The sequence below is a fragment of the Hemitrygon akajei genome, chromosome 5 (assembly GCF_048418815.1).
Source record: "Hemitrygon akajei chromosome 5, sHemAka1.3, whole genome shotgun sequence".
In the NCBI taxonomy this organism is placed as follows: Eukaryota; Metazoa; Chordata; class Chondrichthyes; order Myliobatiformes; family Dasyatidae; genus Hemitrygon; species Hemitrygon akajei.
The window spans coordinates 79,002,260-79,022,101 of record NC_133128.1 but is presented as its reverse complement, the minus strand read 5'-3'; the positions used below and the strand labels follow the sequence as shown (position 1 = coordinate 79,022,101).

The 19,842-nt window shown below is 39.4% G+C and overlaps 1 protein-coding gene across 3 annotated transcripts in view; it reads right to left on the bottom strand.

The window, feature by feature from the left end:
• The window catches only part of LOC140727905 (uncharacterized), a 63,944-nt gene that overhangs the window by 21,617 nt on the left and 22,485 nt on the right, over window positions 1-19,842 (bottom strand). For all 3 annotated transcript variants that reach the window (XM_073045855.1, XM_073045856.1, XM_073045857.1), the window contains 5 exons: window positions 19,536-19,640; window positions 18,480-19,011; window positions 11,418-11,621; window positions 10,780-10,901; window positions 5,266-5,473 (listed from right to left, as the gene is read on the bottom strand). In XM_073045855.1, the coding sequence (XP_072901956.1) occupies window positions 5,266-5,473; window positions 10,780-10,901; window positions 11,418-11,621; window positions 18,480-19,011; window positions 19,536-19,640 (1,171 nt within the window). The remainder of the gene's footprint in view (window positions 1-5,265; window positions 5,474-10,779; window positions 10,902-11,417; window positions 11,622-18,479; window positions 19,012-19,535; window positions 19,641-19,842) is intronic.

The window sequence follows — 19,842 nt, the reverse complement described above, 5'->3', positions numbered from 1 at the left end:
GCTTCTCTGTCTCTGGATGGTGCTATGTAGAGGATGTTCAGGGTTTTCCATAATTGACCGTAGCCTACTCAGCGCCCTTCACTCTGCTACCGATGTTATACTCTCCAGTACTTTGCCCACGACAGAGCCCGCCTTCCTTACCAGCTTATTAAGACGTGAGGCGTCCCTCTTCTTAATGCTGCCTCCCCAACACGCCACCACAAAGAAGAGGGCGCTCTCCACAACTGACCTATAGAACATCTTCAGCATCTCACTACAAACATTGAATGACACCAACCTTCTAAGGAAGTACAGTCGACTCTGTGCCTTCCTGCACAAGGCATCTGTGTTGGCAGTCCAGTCTAGCTTCTCGTCTAACTGTACTCCCAGATACTTGTAGGTCTTAACCTGCTCCACACATTCTCCATTAATGATCACTGGCTCCATATGAGGCCTAGATCTCCTAAAGTCCACCACCATCTCCTTGGTCTTGGTGATATTGAGACACAGGTTGTTTGAGTTGCACCATATCACAAAGTCCTGTATCAGTTTCCTATACTCTTCCTCCTGTCCATTCCTGACACACCCCACTATGGCCGTGTCATCAGCGAACTTCTGCACATGGCAGGACTCCGAGTTATATTGGAAGTCTGATGTGTACAGGGTGAACAGGACCAGAAATTATAATCAATCACTAATTACCCTTGAAAAGATAGTGATGAGTTGTCTTCTTGAGGTTCTGTAGTCCTTCTTGGATGGTCACTGTTGTGTATTTAATATTTCTGTATATTTGAGTAATATTGTAAATATAGTGTTCAATTAAGCATTATTTATCATTTACCTAACTCATTATGGGTTATATGTAAAAGTATATGAATGGCACAGGTCATTATGCCACTACATCCTAAGTGCACACCTCACTACAGTAAAAACTAAACGTACATGAGTTATCGCTAGCTTTGTGTTTTTCTTTCAATTAGTTTTAATGTTTGGAGTTACAAAACATATCAGTGGTGACGAGGAAGTTTAAATATAAACTGCTGAAGTGCAGTGGGATATTAGAGTTTAAAAAAAGTGATCATGTTTTCTCCCCCTTCGGAAGGGGGAGATATTCAAGTTTTTAAAAAATGGCAGAAAACAAGCGAAATTCATGGGTTTATAAACAGTGAGTACCAGGTGATAATCATCATAAGTTAAAAAAAACAGAAATGTCTGGCTACATCAGAAAGATGGATTCGTTCTATTGCACCAAAGATAACTTGGTAATGTCTACTGAGTGAATTGAGCAGTATTTTGAAGCAAATGGAATAGCTTCAAAATACCAAAAGAAACGAGTGGCAGTGTTGCTAGGAGCAATTGGTGGAAAAGCATACAGTTTGCTTACAAGTTTAAATGCAACCAAACCTGCCAAAATGAGCTTAGCTGATACCATATTAATGCAGGAACCATTAGAACCAAAGCCATTGTTGATTGCAGAATGCTTTAGTTTCCATAAGCAGAATCATAGGCAGGGGAATCCATTTCAGCTTACATGATTGAATTCAATATATTGTCTGAGCATTGTCAGTTCAGTAATGGGCTTAATGATGCACTGAGAGATGATTTATTTTGTGGAATCTTGCCAGAAAGCATTCAAAGATGGCCAATAACTGAAGCACAACTCAAATTTCAAAGAGCTGTTGAAATTGCTGTATTAACAGCAGACAGATGCAATTGAGTTGTACTCAGGAATGAAAGTGAGCATGAACAAAATTACAACATCTAAACAGAAAGCTGCCTGGCTGAACGAATTGTGTTACTGTGGTGGCAGGGGCTTATATACACTAAATCAATGCAGATTTAAAAGGCAAAACTTGAAAAAAATGCAACAAAGTAGGACACATACGAAGATTATGTTGGGCAAACAATAAATGGACTGCACAGGGAAGAGAAAAAGATAAAAAGTTAAATTTCAGTTTCAAACAAAAAGCATTAACCTGCATGCTGTTGGTGAAAACATCTGATAATGATGAGTATGACACAGGACTGAGTATCCTAGAGATTTACAATGTTAAAATTAACAGGAGACAAGTAATGTGGCTTATACCAGAATTGAATGTCAAACTAATTAAAATGGAATTAGACATTGGCTTGGCTGTTTCAGTCATTCCACAAAATCAGTTTGAACAGTGTTTAAAAGATACTGAACTGAAGCCTGCATATTTCCAACTTACACTGGAGAAAAGATAACTCCAGCAGGTACGACATTCATAATAGTGAAATGCAACAACCAAAAAACCACATTGGGCTTGTATGTGGTAAAAGCAAGAGGGCCAGCATTGTGGGGCTGTGATTGGTTGAGACAGTTACAACTGATTGGAGACCTTGCCAACATTTGCAAGCCCCTAGTGTCCCCTGCAATAGAGTGAACTGAAAGCAAATTTTAAAAGGTGCTAGATGATGCCACAGCAGTGGTCAAGGATGGTAATGGAAAACTCAAGCATATCAAGGGTAAAAAAGTGTTAAATGAAAATGATACTCCCAAGTTTTACAAAGTCCGTTGGTTCCTTAAACCATCCGTGGTAAAGTAACCAGTGAGGCAGATTGCATGGAGGCTGAGAAATTCAAGGTTGAGTAGAGCCCACAGAAAATGCCAAGAAGAATGGGTCTGTCAGGATCTGTGGTGAATTTAATGTCACTATTAACCTAGTACTGAAAGTAGGTGAATACCCTCTACCCTAGATAGAGGATATCTTTGCAAAACTTTCTGGAGGGAAACATTTCAGCAAAATGGACTTAGCTGAGGCCTACCTACAAATGGAGATGGAAGAAGAGTCCAAAGTATTTCTCACCATAAACATTCACAAAGGGCTATAATAGGCTTATTTTTGGAGTGGTATCTCCAAATACAGTCTGGCAGAAAGCTATGAACTAGGGGCTGTAAAGCTGACCAGAAACTCAGTGTTACCTGGATAACACTGTGCGGATGACAAAGAACATCTCAAGACAGTGTTAAAAAGATTAGAAGATTATGGACTCAGAGCATTATGCAACATGTGTGAATTCTTTAATGTGTGGCCACACTTACTGTGGTCACACCATTGATGCACAAGAACTACACAAATGTGCTGAGAAAATTCAAGCAGTGGTGGATGCCCCAAGGCCAAAGAACTTGTCACAGTTGTGATCTTGTTTAGGATTTGTCAGCTGTTATAACAGGTTCCTGCCATATCTGGATACTGTGCTCCACCCCACAAACTCATTACTAACGATCATGAAGAAATTGGAATGGACAAAGCAGTGGTTTTCCAAAAGGTAAAGGAAATGGTGATGTCAGACATGATACTCACACATTATGATCCACATCGTCTAGTGAAGCTTGCCTATGACACCTCACCTTATGGTATAGGTGCAGTCATGTCAAAAGTTATGAGTGATGAAAATGAACGCCCTAGAGCCTTCTCATCACATTCCCTTACCACTGCAGAGAAAATTTATGCACAGATTGACAGTGAGGCCTTGAGTTTGATTTGGGGTGTGAAACTTTTCAACCAGTACCTGTATGGGAGAGAGTTTGATCTGATTTACTGATCATCAACCACTTGTGTCCATTTTCAATCCACAGAAGGGTGGTCCACTAATAGCAGTAGCATAAATGCAGACATGAGCTCTGTTTCTTGGAGGACACAATTACAAGACAAAATTCAAGACAATATCCTGTTTACCCTTGGAAAAGGAAATACCTGAAACATTTACAAAGATAGATGTATTCTCAAATCAAAAGACCCCGCAATGACTCAGGAGTACATGGCCACCCAAAATGGCTGGAAATTGCAACAGAAGTTCCAGTCCCCCCATTTTTCCCAGCATCAGAATGACAATGTATTGATGGGGATTGAGAGTTGTTGTACCGTCCAGGCTGTGCTAAAGTGCTGAAAGAGCTATGTGCCGGTCATCTAGCTGTGGTCAAAATGGAAGCATTGGCTACAAGCTTTGTCTAGCGGCCTGGGATAGATCAGCAAATCAAGCAGCTTGCCATGCACTGTTTGGGAAGCCAACATATCCAGAAGATGCCATGAGCAGCGCCTCTCCATCCCTGGGGAATGGCCTGCATTGCCCTGGCAGAGGATTCAAGTGGATTTTGCTAGACCATTCATGGACACCAATTTCTTGGGTGTAGTGGATGCAGCTACAAAGTGGCCAGAAGTGCTCCCAATGGCCTTCACTACAGCCTCACACACTGTTGATGTGTTGAGTAGCCTCCAGAACACTTAGTTAGGTACAATGGACCATAGTTGAGGAACAGTTTCAGTCATTCTTGAAAATGAATGGAATAAGACATATTACGTCTGCACCATGCCACCCAGTGCCACCCAGCTACAAATGGTTTGGTGGAAAGGCTTGTCCAGGGTCTAAAGAACGCACTGTGAGCAATGTCTACAGAACACACTACACTAACACTGAATTAGAAGCTCGCCAACTTCCTCCATGCATATTGCAATGCAGCACACTCCACAACCAACAACTCACCAGCAGTGGGTTGTCACTTGCTTGGATCTGCTCAAACTCTATCTCAGAAGGGTTATGCAGGACAAACAGCTGAGACAAATTGAGTACTCCTCAAACACGGAGGTTTGACATTTCACTCCTGGACAAACAATGCTGGCGAGAGACTACAGAGGTGATCAAAAGTGGGTACTTGGAACAATTAACCATTCTCTAACACAGTAGAGATTCCATCTGATGTCATCTGGAGACAACACATCAATCAGTTGAAGAGAGCGAGTTGAATCAATTTTGAGAGAAGAAAGGTGTCCGGAGCTGTCAGAACCACTTCCTGCAGTCCCAGAGTCAACTTCCACAACCACCACAGAGGAGGCCCCAGAACCTGAGATTGTTTCAAATCTCAGCTGCCAAGCAGAGTGACCCCCTGGTCCATAATGTCCCTTTAGTGCAGGCATTTTGACAAATGGATGGGTCATGTGAAGATTCTTCAAAACAATTTCTTGTTTATCCTCTTTAAAGATAATGATGCTGCTAGACTCAAGGAATCACAATCTTCTCCCTTGCCACACATGAACCAGTATCTTGATAGCAGATCCAGATATAAAGTTGGGGTGAATTCTTTGTAACCATGTCTTAAGCTAGGTCTTGATAAAAGTTTCCTTTTAATTAAGAACTCTCACAGATATGACATTATTAGTAATAATCCTTAATGTTGTGAACAAACAATTTAAATAAATACTGTTCTTAATTATTTTAAATAGCTCATGAAATTACTCCTTAAAATTAAATTCTTCTCCATACCTTTTAGTTCAAAAGCTTTCTGCTTATCATTCTCAGGTATAGTAGTAACATCTTGCTGATTCCATTCCTGTTGCTGTGGCTCAGTAGTAACTTTGGGCTCCTCAAGTTTTTCTGAAGGGATCAGTGATTCTTCACTATCTGAATATAGATTTATGCACACCTGTGCTCCTTCAGATCCCAGAGCTTTAGCTTTATCACTTGTGATGTTCTATGGCCGGAAATAATGAAATAATGGTGAATAGGATTAACATCTGTTTAAACTGTAACTAATCACAGCACTTAGATTCACAGAAGCAGCATTCATTTGGTTGAAGGACCCAAAACCAGATCACCTCACCAAATGTACAAGCAGAATATACAATTCTACACTGAAAATTTCTATTATGTTGATGAACAGAATAACATGACCAGTAATTTTGTACTATTTACTACTGAGATGTATGTGGTCACTGAGCATGGGTAGCACCAAAACAAGGTTTTTTTTTGTATGATCCATATGTCAAGCACAAAAGAGCACAGTTTTCAATAAATTCTTTAAAAATAATTTGTAAACATGTAAGACCCTAACGTTTGCTGTTCATTTATTTAAACCATTCAATAGGTACAGCAAAGGGCAGTGGCATTTGGCCCACTGAGCTATTATTGGCTTCTCCTTTTAGCAAATCCAGTTGTCCTACTTTGGTCTCTCAACGTTGTCTTCCAAAGCATTTTCCTTCCACTACTTAAATGTACTTCCTTGCAAAAGTCATGATCAACTTTGCTTCCACCACGTTTCCAAATCATATCACTCACTGTAAGCCGTAGCTGTTGGAGCAAAACAGCATGTATTTTGTGAGGTAAGCTTCTCCTTCCATCACTTATACAGGGCTTTTACTCCCAAGATATGGGCACTATGTTCTCAATACCATATGCTGTTCTCTAGTTTGGTCTATTGTGAGCCAGAGTTTCCCAGTAACCAGTCTACACTGGTCACAGGAATAGTATCAGAAGATTGTAGGATGATAAATGTTATTCCTTTGATCAAGAAACATAATAGGGAGAATCCTGGGAATTATAGACCAGTGAGTCCTACATCACAGGTGGGAAAATTAATGGAGAGGATTCTTAGAGACAGGCATTTGAAGAAGCATGGTCTGATTAGAGAAATTGTACCTCATGACTCTGATTCATTTTTCAAGGAAATGACAGAACAAATTGATGAATTTAGAGTTGTGGATATGGTGTATATGGATTTCAGTAAGATGCTCCACAAAGGTCCCCATGGTAGGCTCATTCAGAAATTCAAGAGGCATAGAATCCAAGGAAATTTGACTGCATGGATTTGGAATTGGCTTGCCCACAGAAGGCAGAGGGTGGTAGTATTTTGCATGGAGTTTGGTAGCTTGTGGTGTTCTGCAGCGATCAGCTCTGGGACCCCTGCTCTTTGTGATATTTGTAAGTGAGTTAGACAAGGAAGTGTAAGGATGGGTTCATAAGTTTTCAGTTGACACAAAAATTGGTTGTGTTGTGGATAGTGTAGAAGCTTGCCGTAGGTTACAAGAGGACATTGACAGGAAGTGGAGAAATGGCAGATAAGAGTTCGATCTGGAGAAGTGTGATGTAATTCATTTTGGAAGGTTGAACTTTAAGGCAGACAATAAGGTTAAAAGCAGGATTTTTAACTGTGTGGTAAAAATCTTCAGGGTCCATGTCCATAGATTCTTCAAAGTTGACATGCAAGTTGATAGTAGACTAACAAGGAGTGTGGTATGTTGTCCTTTATTAGTCAGGGAACTGAGTTCAAGAGCTGTGAAATAATGTTGTGGCTCTATAAAACTCTGGTTAGACCACACTTAGAGTAGGGTGTTCAGTTCTGGTTGCCTCATTGTAGGAAGAAGGTTTAGAGAGGTTCAGAGAAGATTTACCAGGATGTTGCATGTCTTATGAGGAAAGGTTGAGAGAGCTAGGGCTTTTATTTGTCTTTGGAGGGAAGGAGGTTGAGAGGTGGCTTGATAAAAATGTACAAGTTGAGAAGAGGCATAGGAAGGGTGGGCAGTGGGCACCTTTGTCTAGGTTAATGCAAGAGGGTATTTTAATATCCCTCCTATATTTCCTTAAATCACCTTAGAGGTGGTTTATTGAAAATATACAGAGTGTGGTAAGTGCCTGGGATACACTGGGGGAGGTGGTAGTAAGAAGTAAATAAATTAAGGACATTTAATAAACTGTTAAGAAAGGCACATGGACGAAAGAAAAATGGAGGGCTATGTAGAAGGGAATTATCCCTTGCAGTAAGCTAAACGGTCAGCACAACATCATGAACCTTAGGGCATTTACTGGGCTGTATTGTTCTATACTCTATGTTAAGGCCTTTAGCATTGTGATAATGTGGTTATTTTTGTTCATAAAGTGATATCTTTCAAATCTTAATAAAATAAAAATAGCGATCAGGAATGCTTGGCCAACAAAAAATCAAAAGTTTCTGGTCTCTCTGCTGTTTGCACAAACTCAAATGGAAAAGGATAAGATAGAGAGTTCAGTATTATGCATTTAACAAATCAATGTAAAGTTTGCTCTTTAGAAGATTCACAATTTTAATTTATATTGTTTGCTGATGTTTTGGGGCCAGTCAGTAATGATTCCCAATGGCTTTCGAATTTGGTCTTCAGTTGTGTTACTCAGGATAGATAACACATTTTTGCTTAAGTGACTTCTAATTATAATTTGAGCAAATTCTGGTGAAAATTCATGACTGAGCTATTGGGGTGGGGAGGGGAATGGACAATACATTGACTTAGCCACAGTTCGTGGATGCTGAGGTCCTCATTTGAAATACCCTGATAGTATCTTGACAACTCCATATGAAAGGCTTTTTTAAACTGTTTCTAAATGCTTCTGATAGTCAGCTAAACAAACAGCTAGATTTGGGCTCAATTTGACCCACAATTTAAATGTCTCTGAATAAACATTTCAAAGCAGACTTAATCCAAAATATGAACAAAAGAAAAAATCTGCACCCATTTTAGTTTCACTTCCCATATGTCCATCCATGGCCTCCTCTATTATCACGATGAAGCCACACTCAGGTTGTAGGAGCAACACCTTATATTCTGTCTGGGTAGTCTCCAACCTAATGGCATGAACATTGATTTCTCAAACTTCCGGTGATGCCCTCCCCACCATTCCCCATCCCTTTCTCTCTCTCTCTCCCCCTATCTCCTTGCCTGCCCATCGCCTCCCTTTGGGCTCCTTCCACTTTTTCTTTCTTCCGTGGTCTTCTGTCCTCTCCTATCAGATTCCCCCTTCTCCAGCCCTGTATCTCTTTCACCAATCAACTCCCCAGCTCTTTACCCCACTCCCTCCCAGTTTCACCCATCATCTTGTGTTTTTCCCTCCCCTCCCCCCACCTTCTAAGTTTGACTCATCTTTTTTTCTCCAGTCCTGCTGAAGTGTCTCAGCCCAAAACGTCACCTGTTTACTCTTTTCCATAGATGCTGCCTAGCCTGCTGCTTAATCCAAAATATAAAGAGGTTTGCTTAAAAAAACTAAGACTACTTAGCATTTATAACGAAGGCTCGATATTTAACTGCAGTTACTTTTTGAGGCGATGTTGAATCCAAATCAAGTTACCAATCTGTACTGAAATACTACATGTCCGTTCATAATTTTGCATAATGTATTTAGTTTATTTCATTCAATTAAAAATGTGATTTAATTAACTACTTCAATGCTACTGATCAAAGACATGTAAAAGTAGCTGAATGGTTTTGACATTGGCTTTACAAAGAGTAGAATCTGAGCTCAAGGCCCAGCCCTGCTAATGGATTGCTTTGCCTTGCCTTGTGGTGACAGAGTCAGCTCTCCAGGACAATTGATATGCACTACTGCAGAGAATGGTGTAGGTGGACGGCAAGTCTAGCATCAAAGTCAGTTCCGATCAAGCAGATCTAGCCTATTGTTTAGTTTATTATTAGCCTAGTGTGAGGGTGAGATGATGCATTATAAAGCAGACCTAGGTTTAAGTGAAGGGAGAAATAATGATTTCCTATGTATGTGCGTCCATTGAAAACACATGGATAAATGAGGATTGACTGAAATAGTTTCTCCTTGCATTGACCTTACTAAATCATAATGAAAAGAGTGCATTGGAGCAAGAGGCACCTTCCTCATGTCAAACTGGAGGAACCAGAAAAAAAGACTTCAAAAAATTGAGGGAAATTATGTTCAACAGGAAAATAAGCAACTTGGCCCTCTAGCCTGCTCCGCCATTTTACAAAATAATATTGTAACCTCAAGCTATTTTACAATTGAAACAAAAACAAAATATCTAGTTATTCCAATACCCCACTAAGAAAACAAGACAAACTCGTGCTAATCATCATAAGATTTATAGCTTAAGTAATGTGTGTTTTATGATATTAAGTAACAAATTCCTCTCTCTTAACTGAAAAAAGTAACCTTGGAATAACCTTCCCATACTAAACAGAATAACGAGCATTACTTACTAAAGCCAAATTCTGATTTAGGCAGGATTACCGTATTTATTGGTTCACATTCTTCCATCAAATACCCAAATGCGGAACATAAGTCACTGTTTAAAATACTTTTAAAGTATCCAACGAAAATAAAAATCATTAATACATAGGGAATGTAGCTTAAAACTGTACAGATTTGGAGCATGGATTTAATATGTACTTGTCAATTTCGGTTTCGAATATGGAAAGTTATCCACATTCCTTCTTTATTCTTTTTTCCAGCAATCCTATAGACCTGACAAAGTCTTGGACAGATTACGTCCTTTGGAAAGTACTGCCTGACAATGTATTTGTAAAAACTACTAGCAATATATCATGGAATCAGACAGACAGAAACAGGCCCTTTGGCCAATGAGTCCACGTCAACCACTAACATGTACACTTGTCCTACATCAATCACTTTTAAAATATTCTCCACATTCTCATCAACTCTCCTCAGATTAAACCAGGAACAATTTACAGCAGCTATTTAACGTACAACCTACATATCTTCGGGATGTGGATGGGCTGAAACTGGAGTACGCAGAGGAATTCCACTTTGTCACAGGAAGAATGTTCAAACTCCACATTTACAGAATCCGAGGTCAGGAATGAACCCCAGTTTCTGGGTCTGCATGGCAGTTCTTTACAGTACTGCTGATGTTTTAGGTAGAAATCATGAAGAGGGACACTTGATAATTTTAAACTCTTCAGTCAAGGTACATCAAAAATAACTGTCCTTCAAATTGCTGCTTTGACTGTAATCTTGGATTTAAAAAGTAAATCAAGAAAATCTTAGTTTGAATATCTTAATACCACATCAAAGTTGTGTCTTTATCCTTTCTCCCACTGCAGGGACAAGAGTATTTCAGGTATTCTGAAACTTCTTTTTCCCCTCAAATTTTGATGCAGTTTCTTTGAAGCCCTTTGTCTACATTGCCTCAGATTATGCTCAAAATAATGTGCATTTACTTCCATTGCTCTAAATTTAATGTCTCTACTCCCTATTGACTCTACGTACTGCTGCTCTTTGTGTCTCATAACGTAGGCTGCGTATCATGGAATTTACGCTGGTGACACAAGTCTTCCAGTCTTTGCCTTCTTCATTCAAATCAAATGTGGGAAACAGCTTACAAAGGAATTCTGGGTGGAGAAAAAAAAAAGATTCTATTAAAATAAGGCAAATTTGAAATTTGTTGTAAGCTTACCCTGGCCTCAAAAGCATGGGATATATTTATATATAATTATTTAATAGTTGTTTAAAATTGCTTACAACAAATCAGGAACATTCAACTTCTCGGTTTAGACCTTTACACTGATTGAGCATCAGCACATAATTTTTCACTGATACTCCAATTACTTTTTCCAAGCAGTAAAACACTCCAGTTGATCCATGGAAGTCTTGGTAATCAGGAAGAGAGCATTAAGACATGAAAGACTCCAATCTTACAGTTCAAAGCCAAAAGGAAATGGGTAAGCTTTTTTTAAGAGAATGGATTCTAGATCCTGCACAAGTACCAATTCAGTTGTAAAACAGACAAACTACACCTGCACCTCATATCCAAAGGTATTTATAATTTAAAACGTGATGATACAAGATACAAACTCAAAGCATCTCAAGAGGTTAATTAATTATCTGTCATTCAGAGAAACATTTACCTCGTAAAGCATTGACCCGATTAGAGTCCAGTGGTTTGATTCCTCGAGCTTTGTCACCTTGCATATTACTACACATTAGTACATCTCTTGGGAACATCATCCGAATGAGGTAACGTGCTGCATACTTTGGCTTGGACTTTTGACGCGCCTTTATCAAGAAGGCTGCAGGTACCTTTATATTCCGTCTTGGGTCACCTAAATATTCTGATTTCAACAGTAAAAGATGGGTTAAGCATAATGTTTAAAAAAAAAGTCTTCACTTAATCAGTAAATATGGATAGACCACAGAATGGAATTTATATGTTGAACTTTATAAAGGGCAGAATTGATTCTTACTTCATCACTAAAAACACATTTAGTTTATTTTTAATTTTATAACTGTTTTATTTTTATCCTCTGGACACTGGTTGAATTTGGTCCTTAGTTCTTCTAGCTCTGCTACACTGCACCAAGTGTGAGCAGCCAATATATGCCTCTATCTTTATTGATTTCTAACCAATCTGGGAATTGATTCAGAGCTGACCTGTCCCTGTAGAGTACAATGCCTCAACTACTGGAGCTGCTGCAACCTAGATTCATTCCTGACCTCTGGCTTAGTCTGTCTGGAGTTTGCAAGTTATCCTTTGACTGTGTGAGTTTCTTCACATCCCAAAGACATACTGGTCAAGAGGTTAGCTGCCTACAGGAATTTTCCCCTAGTGAGTGTAGGTGAGTGGCAGACTTTGGGAGTTCATGGAAAAATAGAGGGGAAATTATCTTCCTTCAATACTTACTTCCTGCCCGTTACGTCCCTGGTGTTTAGGGCAGCAATGAAGGTTCTCAGCCAATGTCTTTCCATACTGCTGTATACGGATATAGAAGGATCCTTCATTGCTGTTTCTGTAACAATTTTTTTTGAGCAGTCAGAATTGTTAGGCCCGAGCTGAACCCCCGACTGGAGAACTGGTGGACCACACTTAGCTGACAAGGATGACCCTGCCTAGAGCCAAAGCACAAAGCCCTGATTCCAGCCAACATAGCTCTCCAGGTCATTGAGGCTCGCAGGTCTTCAAACCCTATGACAAGGTTGTGGTCCTCTTGGAGGACCTCCTTCAATATCACACAAGGAACTGTGGAAACCATACAGCTCTGCTAGTAACAATAGGAAAATGTTGATGCTTCATTTGGACTGCTAAGACATTCCAATGGCATAACCAGACAATGAAAATCAATAATTAGCAACAATTATGTGCTTAAAGATCATGTATCGTCAAACTCATTGCCGTAGGAATCGTACAGCTAACATGCAGGAAATGTCCAGAAACGCAAGGTTGGTAAGAAGCCTGAAAGAAAACAATGAATGGTTCATATACTTCTGCTGCGTTTATTTATCTCTACATTAATTTGCTGTTTTCTCCCTCCACAGATACTGCCTGCTGGGCAGGGTATTTCTACATTCTTATTCTAGTTCTGAATTCAGCAATGGACACAGCATTAATAAGTGCCTTTGTGTCTGTGTGTGTCTCTCTCTCTCTCTTCAAACACACAAACTGACCATTTTAATCTATTAACCAGATGGTACTGGAATCACCATGGCAACCTGGCCTCATTCCAGAGATATTCCCTTTGTCCCATCCATTCTGCAACTTAAAAGATATTTTCCTTTTCTTTCTTTCAGTTCAGTAAATGGGTTCTTCAACCTGAAACTTTAATTCTGTTTCTTTTTCCATGGATGCTGCCTGATCTGTTGAGCAGTTCTAGAATTTTTTTATTGTTACTTCAGATTTCTACCTTCTGCAATTGTTTTTTTTATTATTTTCAATTAAAGCTTAAATAAATCTTTAACAGGGCTTTTGTTTCCACACCTGGTATACCATGTCAAGTTTTATGTTGTTATTTAAAGGAAGGTTTATTCCTCTTCAGAGCAATGCGGCAAAGACTGGATGAGGAATAATGAGAAGATTTAGTGGGAATATGACATACAATACATGATTGATAAGTTCATGGCCTAAGGTAGAAGGAATCAATTTTAGAAAACCTAGCACATTTATTTTTCAACATAGTCCCCTCCTACATTTACACACTTAGTCCAGCGGTCGTGGAGCATACAGATCTTGAACCTCCAGAAAGTGTCCACGGCAGGGGTGATTGATAAGTTCGTAGCCTAAGGTAGAAGGAGATGAGTTATACAGCTCTCGTTACATGCACATGCAGTTCAACTCTTTGAGTGATTATGCAGAAAGTTTGAAGTTAATAACTCAGCAGGGGTGATTGAGAAGTTCGTGGCCTAAGGTAGAAGATGAGTTATTAACTTCAATCATGTCAATCACCCATCTGTGGACACTTTCTGGAGGAGGTCCAAGATCCATATGTTCCACAACTAATGTGTAAATATAGGCTGGGACTATGCTGAAAAATAAACGTGCTAGATTTTCTAAAATGGACTCCTTCTACCTTAGGCCACAAATTTATCAATCACCCCTCGTAAAAGATACTGAGAATGTTTCTCCTCGCTCCCCCCCCACCCAACCACATCCCAGTGAGTGGAGTTTAAAACTAGTGGCCATAGCTTAGAACACATACATACAATCCTGAAATTCACTTAAAACCAGCAAGAGGAATTTCTCTTGGAGAAACTCGGACAGCACAGGATAATGAATGATTAAGTAGAAATATTTGTGTCCTACAGAGGAATCATGGGTTAAGACATAAGGGCAAATAAATGGATCAGATACCCTTGTCTTAATAGTAAGGCCAATCAGATTCAAGGGTTGTTTTAGTAGAGTTGGTGTGATTTCCACAAGTGTGTCAGCACCGGCATCATATTTTCTTTGGGAATTGCTATCAATCTATACTGAGCACATCGGTGCAGGCTTGCGTTTGGTGCTTATAATAATTGCATGATTGGTTAATAGTGTTCCCCCCCCCCCCCCAGTGTGCTTGCATATGATTGGGAAAAGCCCTTTATTTCTGTACAATGTACTATGTATTAGCTGTCAAAATTTTTAAAAACTAATCCCACTTCAAAATCTGGTTCCTCCAGGTGCATTTAATGTGATGAAAATTTCTTACCCCTTGCTGTTAAATCCTTGGTGCAAGATTTAAATTTATGATTACTGCTTATTGACCTTTCGTCAAGAAAATGTCCTTCTGGTTAAACTTGACCAGGCTTTCCATATGTAATTAAATATATCTCTGTTAAATCATATTTTGTTCCAAACAAAACATTCCTAGCCTAGACATTCTCTGCTCAATAGTATAATTTTCATGTCTTCAAAATGTTTCTTACAAATCTAACATACTATCAGTGTAAACACACCTACTTGTAACCAATGCAATACTCCAGCTATGATTTAATATTTTAATAAATCTACCATGACGTAAGAACATAAGAAATAAGAGCAGGAGTAGGCCATCTGTCCCATCGAGCCTGCCCCACCATTCAATAAGATCATGGCTGATCTGTCCGTAACTCAGCTCTACCTACCTGCCTTTTCCCCATAACCCTTAATTCCCCTACTATGTAAAAATCTATCTAACTGTATCTTAAATATATTTAGTGAAGAACCCTCAACTGCTTCCCTGAGCACAGAATTCCACAGATTCACCACTCTCTGGGAAAAGCAGTTCCTCATCTCCGTCCTAAATCTTCTCCCCTGAATCTTGAGGCAATGTCCCCTAGTTCTAGTCTCACCCACCAATGGAAACAACTTTCCTACTTCTATCTTATCTATCCCTTTCAAAAATTTGTATGTTTCTATAAGATCCCCTCTCATTCTTCTGAACTCCAAAGAGTATAGTCACAGGCGACACACTCTCTCCTCATAGGTTAACCCCTTCATCTCTGGATTCAACCTGGTGAACCTCCTCTGCACTGCTTCCAAAGCCAGTGTATCCTTTCTCAAGTATGGTGGCCAGAACTGCACACAAGCACTCCCAAGTCCCTCTGCACAACAGCATGCTGCAATCTTTCACCATTTAAATAATAATCTTCTCTTCTGTTATTCCTTCCAAAGTGGATGATCTCGCATTTATCAACATTGTATTCCATCTGCCAGACCTTGGCCCACTCAATTAACCTATCTATATCCCTCTGCAGACTCTCCACATCCTCTGTACAATTTGCTTTTCCACTCAGTTTAGTGTCATCAGCAAATTTTGCTATGCTACACTCAGTCCCCTCTTCCAAATCATCAGTGTAAATGGTAAACAGCTGTGGGCCCAGCAGCACCCCACTCACCACTGACTGCCAACCGGAGAAACACCCATTTATACCAACTCTCTGCCTTCTATTGGTTAACCAATCCACTATCCATCCCAATATCTTCCTCCGACTCCATGCATCCATATCTTATATATGTCTCTTGTGTGACACCTTATCGAACGCCTTCTGGAAATTAAAGTATACGACATCCACCTGTTCACCTCTATCTGTTGCACTCATTATGTCCTCAAAGCACTCTAGTAAGTTTGTCAAACAGGACCTGCCCTTTCTGAATCCATGCTGCGTCTATCTAATGGAACCACTCCTTTCTAAATGTTTCGTTATTTCTTCCTTAATGACAGCTTCAAGCATTTTCCGGACTACAGAAGTTAAGCTAACTGGCCTATAATTGCCTGTCTTTTGCCTACATCCTATTCTTAAAAGTGGCGAGACATTTGCTGTTTTCCAATCCGCCAGGACCTTCCCAGAGTCTAGAGAATTTTGGTAAATGATTACCAAAGCGTCTAATAGAACCTCCGCTAATTTCCTCAGCACCCTGGGATGCATTCCATCAGGACCAGGGGACTTATGTCTCTTTAGTGACAGTGATTTTAATCGAGTTCCTCACCTCCCATTTCGTCCATAACATCATTCCTTGGCATATTAGACGTGTCCTCCACCATGAAGACCAACACAAAATAGTCGTTAAATGCCTCAGCCATTTCCTTATCACCCAATTTCAAATTCCCCCTCTCGTCTACCAAGGGACTTAAGTTGACTTTAGCCATCCTCTTCCACTTAATATATTTATAAAAATTTTTGCTATCTGTTTTTATATTTTGTGCTAATTTACTTTCAAACTCTATATTCCCTTTCCTTCTTTCTTGCTTAGTTGTTCTTTGTTGCTTTTTAACGTTTTTTCGGTCCTCCAGTCTCCCACTACTCTTTGCGACTTTGTCTACATGAGCTTTTCATTTGATACTATCTTTTATTTCCTTAGTTATCCAAAGCTGGCTCTCCCCACACTTACTGTCCTTACTTTTGACTGGAAATGTAATTCTCTGCTTCAGACAACAAAGGCAAAAATCTCATACAACTTCTTCAGTGAGCTTCAAGCTGCCTCTGCTCTTCAACACTTCAATTGTATCCTACAATTCATAGGGTATTCTCTCATCTTGTTTGCCTTTCTTTATTGCATTACAGTAGCAATTCACTCATGCAATCCAGGGGAAAAAAACACTGTATAGTTAAAAAATACCAGGACGAGTGATATGGTGCACCTTTCTGGATGCTTTAATTTCTATCAAGAAATTTGACTCATTTTCTGAAAGATCTTAACTCTCCTTTCAAATGGTGCTAACAGTAGTGCAGCATGTAAAATTCATCTGGTGTGAGAGTTCATAATCTCACTGTTTTGAAAACTGCAATTCTTATTTTGTGAAACAACCTTCTTTTCCCCTAACTTTGTTTCTCCTGCAACCCTGCTCAACACTCGGGCTGCATTCTTGTCTGAGCTCTGGAACCTCTTATAGCCACTACAAGACTTCTGAAAGAGCAAACATTCAGAGACAACAATCACATCCTTACACAGACCACCTTGCGACTTCCTGTCAAGAGTGCCTGGCTGTAAGCCTCTGGCTCCCCTGCTGCAGGCTGTGTCCTTTACCTGTCCTTTCCTTTTGATCACTTGATGACAATGTCCCCCTCCCCCTTCGTTGTAGCATCCATTCATTCCGCAACATTTCATTATGTCCCGTTCTTTAAAAGCTGGCTGTGAAAATCACATGTTGTGCTACATGCTGACAACTGAGGCAACTTACAGAATAGGTCTGTTGAAATTAAACCAGAAAACTCTGCAAACACTAAGCAGGGCAGGCAGCATCTGTGGAAAGGGAAACAGTTTCAGGCTTCAGGTCCCTGATGCTTCATAAGAACAGCGCTGAAACTGGTGACAGTTTCAGTATAGCATTACACGAGAAACTCCAACAACATAGTTCATGGAAGTTCATTCTCATTGTGGAACTTCCACTAAGAACATTAGAGTGACTTGCAATGCTGTTCAAATCCAAGTGGTAGTAAATTCTAGGTCCATTTTAGTTTAATTTTCTCCTTTGTTCCTCACTCAACAAGGCTATTCAAATATTCCTGCAACTGAATATTTCCTTTTTTACTTTCATTTATTTTTTTTGCTATAAAGTTAATGCAATCATACAAATTGGAAGGACCCGTCTAATTCCCCGAATCTTGTACACTGCAATTATATTTCCAAAGGAAACAACCCTGCATTTTGTCTGACTCCCACAATCAAAATGAAATTAATACTTTTAATATAGTAATTTTTAAATTAAGATACTTGGTAAAGCTGAATGTTAATAGAAAATAAAATCCCTGAACACAAGTACTCAGGGTATATTTTCTATAATCTTGTTCCCCAACTTTGATCACATTTCAAGGCTCCATAACATGCAGATATTCATTCGATAGTTTGAGCCTAAAATTTACAATGGCAAATGTACACAATGTTCACATCGAGATTTAAATCCCAACCTGAAGTTCCCACATAGAAGACACTGTTGGAACAGTGCCCAGAACCACCTACAAAGATATCTTACCATCCCTGGGAATCACATAATTCAAACTGGCTTCATCACTGGCATGTTCAGTCTGTTACATCTACTAGAATTAAATTTTTACAAACTATGTATTTACATAAAATTGAAACAGAAATCAAATTACATGAATATTTTGAAATCCAACATAAGTGTTCAAACACAGAGTTTAAAACTATATATTCATGCAATTAATGTGTAACAGGCCCTATGTACCAACATTTAGTTGAGCGTTTGTGAAAATCTGTTTAGTAAATGTGAACAACTCACCAAAATTCATATTGGCTGCACTTGATGAAGCAGCACAAGATAACTGATCAGATAAGTTGCTTTGTTGCTCAGTTCCATTAGTTGTTATGCCATTAACAAATGTTTCTGTATCTCTGGAACTGTATCCATCTTGACACAGCCTACCTGTGTCATTGGCACCTGAAGGCTTTGGTACCCTTGTGTCTTGCTTAACAATTGCTTTTGCAGGAACAAGGTCAGAAATCCCAACAGCTGTGGCTGAACCCTGCATTGATGGTTCTTGTAAAGACAAAACTGAGTGAATCATGGGCAGAGGTGGACTTGTTGCCCGTGTGCAGCTGTACGTTGTCTGTGGATTGGTCAATGGCTGGGCAATACTGCTTTGAACTGAGATGTTCAATGGCTCTTTCTCTACTCGGATCCTGAGCGGGGAAGAACAAATCCCTTGGTCAGGTGGAGGTATCCGGATCCTGACTTGTCTTTCCGCTGGCTTCTGCATTTTCATTTTAGTGAGCGACATCTGGTGTGAATTTCCATGCGATGTCATAAGTCTCTGCAAATTGCAATTAGAATCGATGTGATGTGGAAGAAAAATATGAAGTACAACTCAGTTAATCTGGCATGTGTAAGACTTCTGTGGTACTAAACCAGCTGATTTGCTGGTCTATTGGATACTAGGTTGTTGCTACTCCAATACATTTATAATTCATGTTTTCAAAAAAAAGTGTTTACACTGTAGAATAAAAATATTTTCCACTGAACCAGGCAGATTTCAAGGGAGCACAGGAAATGAGGCCTGGTACATTAAAGGGAGCACAGGAATCAGCACCCAGTGAGCCAGCTGCTGAACCATCAGGATTCTGAAATAGTCAGGCTGTGATTTATCGAAGTTTTACTGTATACCATACCCTTATACTGGAGATCACACATTTCTCCCATTTAATCAAACCGAACAGTAGTATAAAAAATTATTTGTTTTACACCAGATGCTACATCACAAGCATGAAATGGATTCTTTATAATACAGTAGTAAGTACAATAATTAAAACAGTTGTGGCTAATAACACCAATACTCACTGGCTTGAAAAACATAGGTTTTGTTCTTCCCTCATGCATTTCTGTGACCCTACGATGAAGGACATCAAATTTTTTATCCAGTCTTTGGATGGCAGCATACATTACCTGTCAGAATAAAAACATAAGAAAAATAACAAAAGAGATTTTTTTGTAGAGAAATAGTGGAAGAACATAGCATAGATAAATTATATTTGAACAGAATTATGAATTACAGAGAGAAGTGAGAAACTGGGTTGCTTGTGAATAAATAATAAGATTTAATGAAGTTGTCTTCATGGTTTACCCAGGGTTAATTCTATGGAGAGAT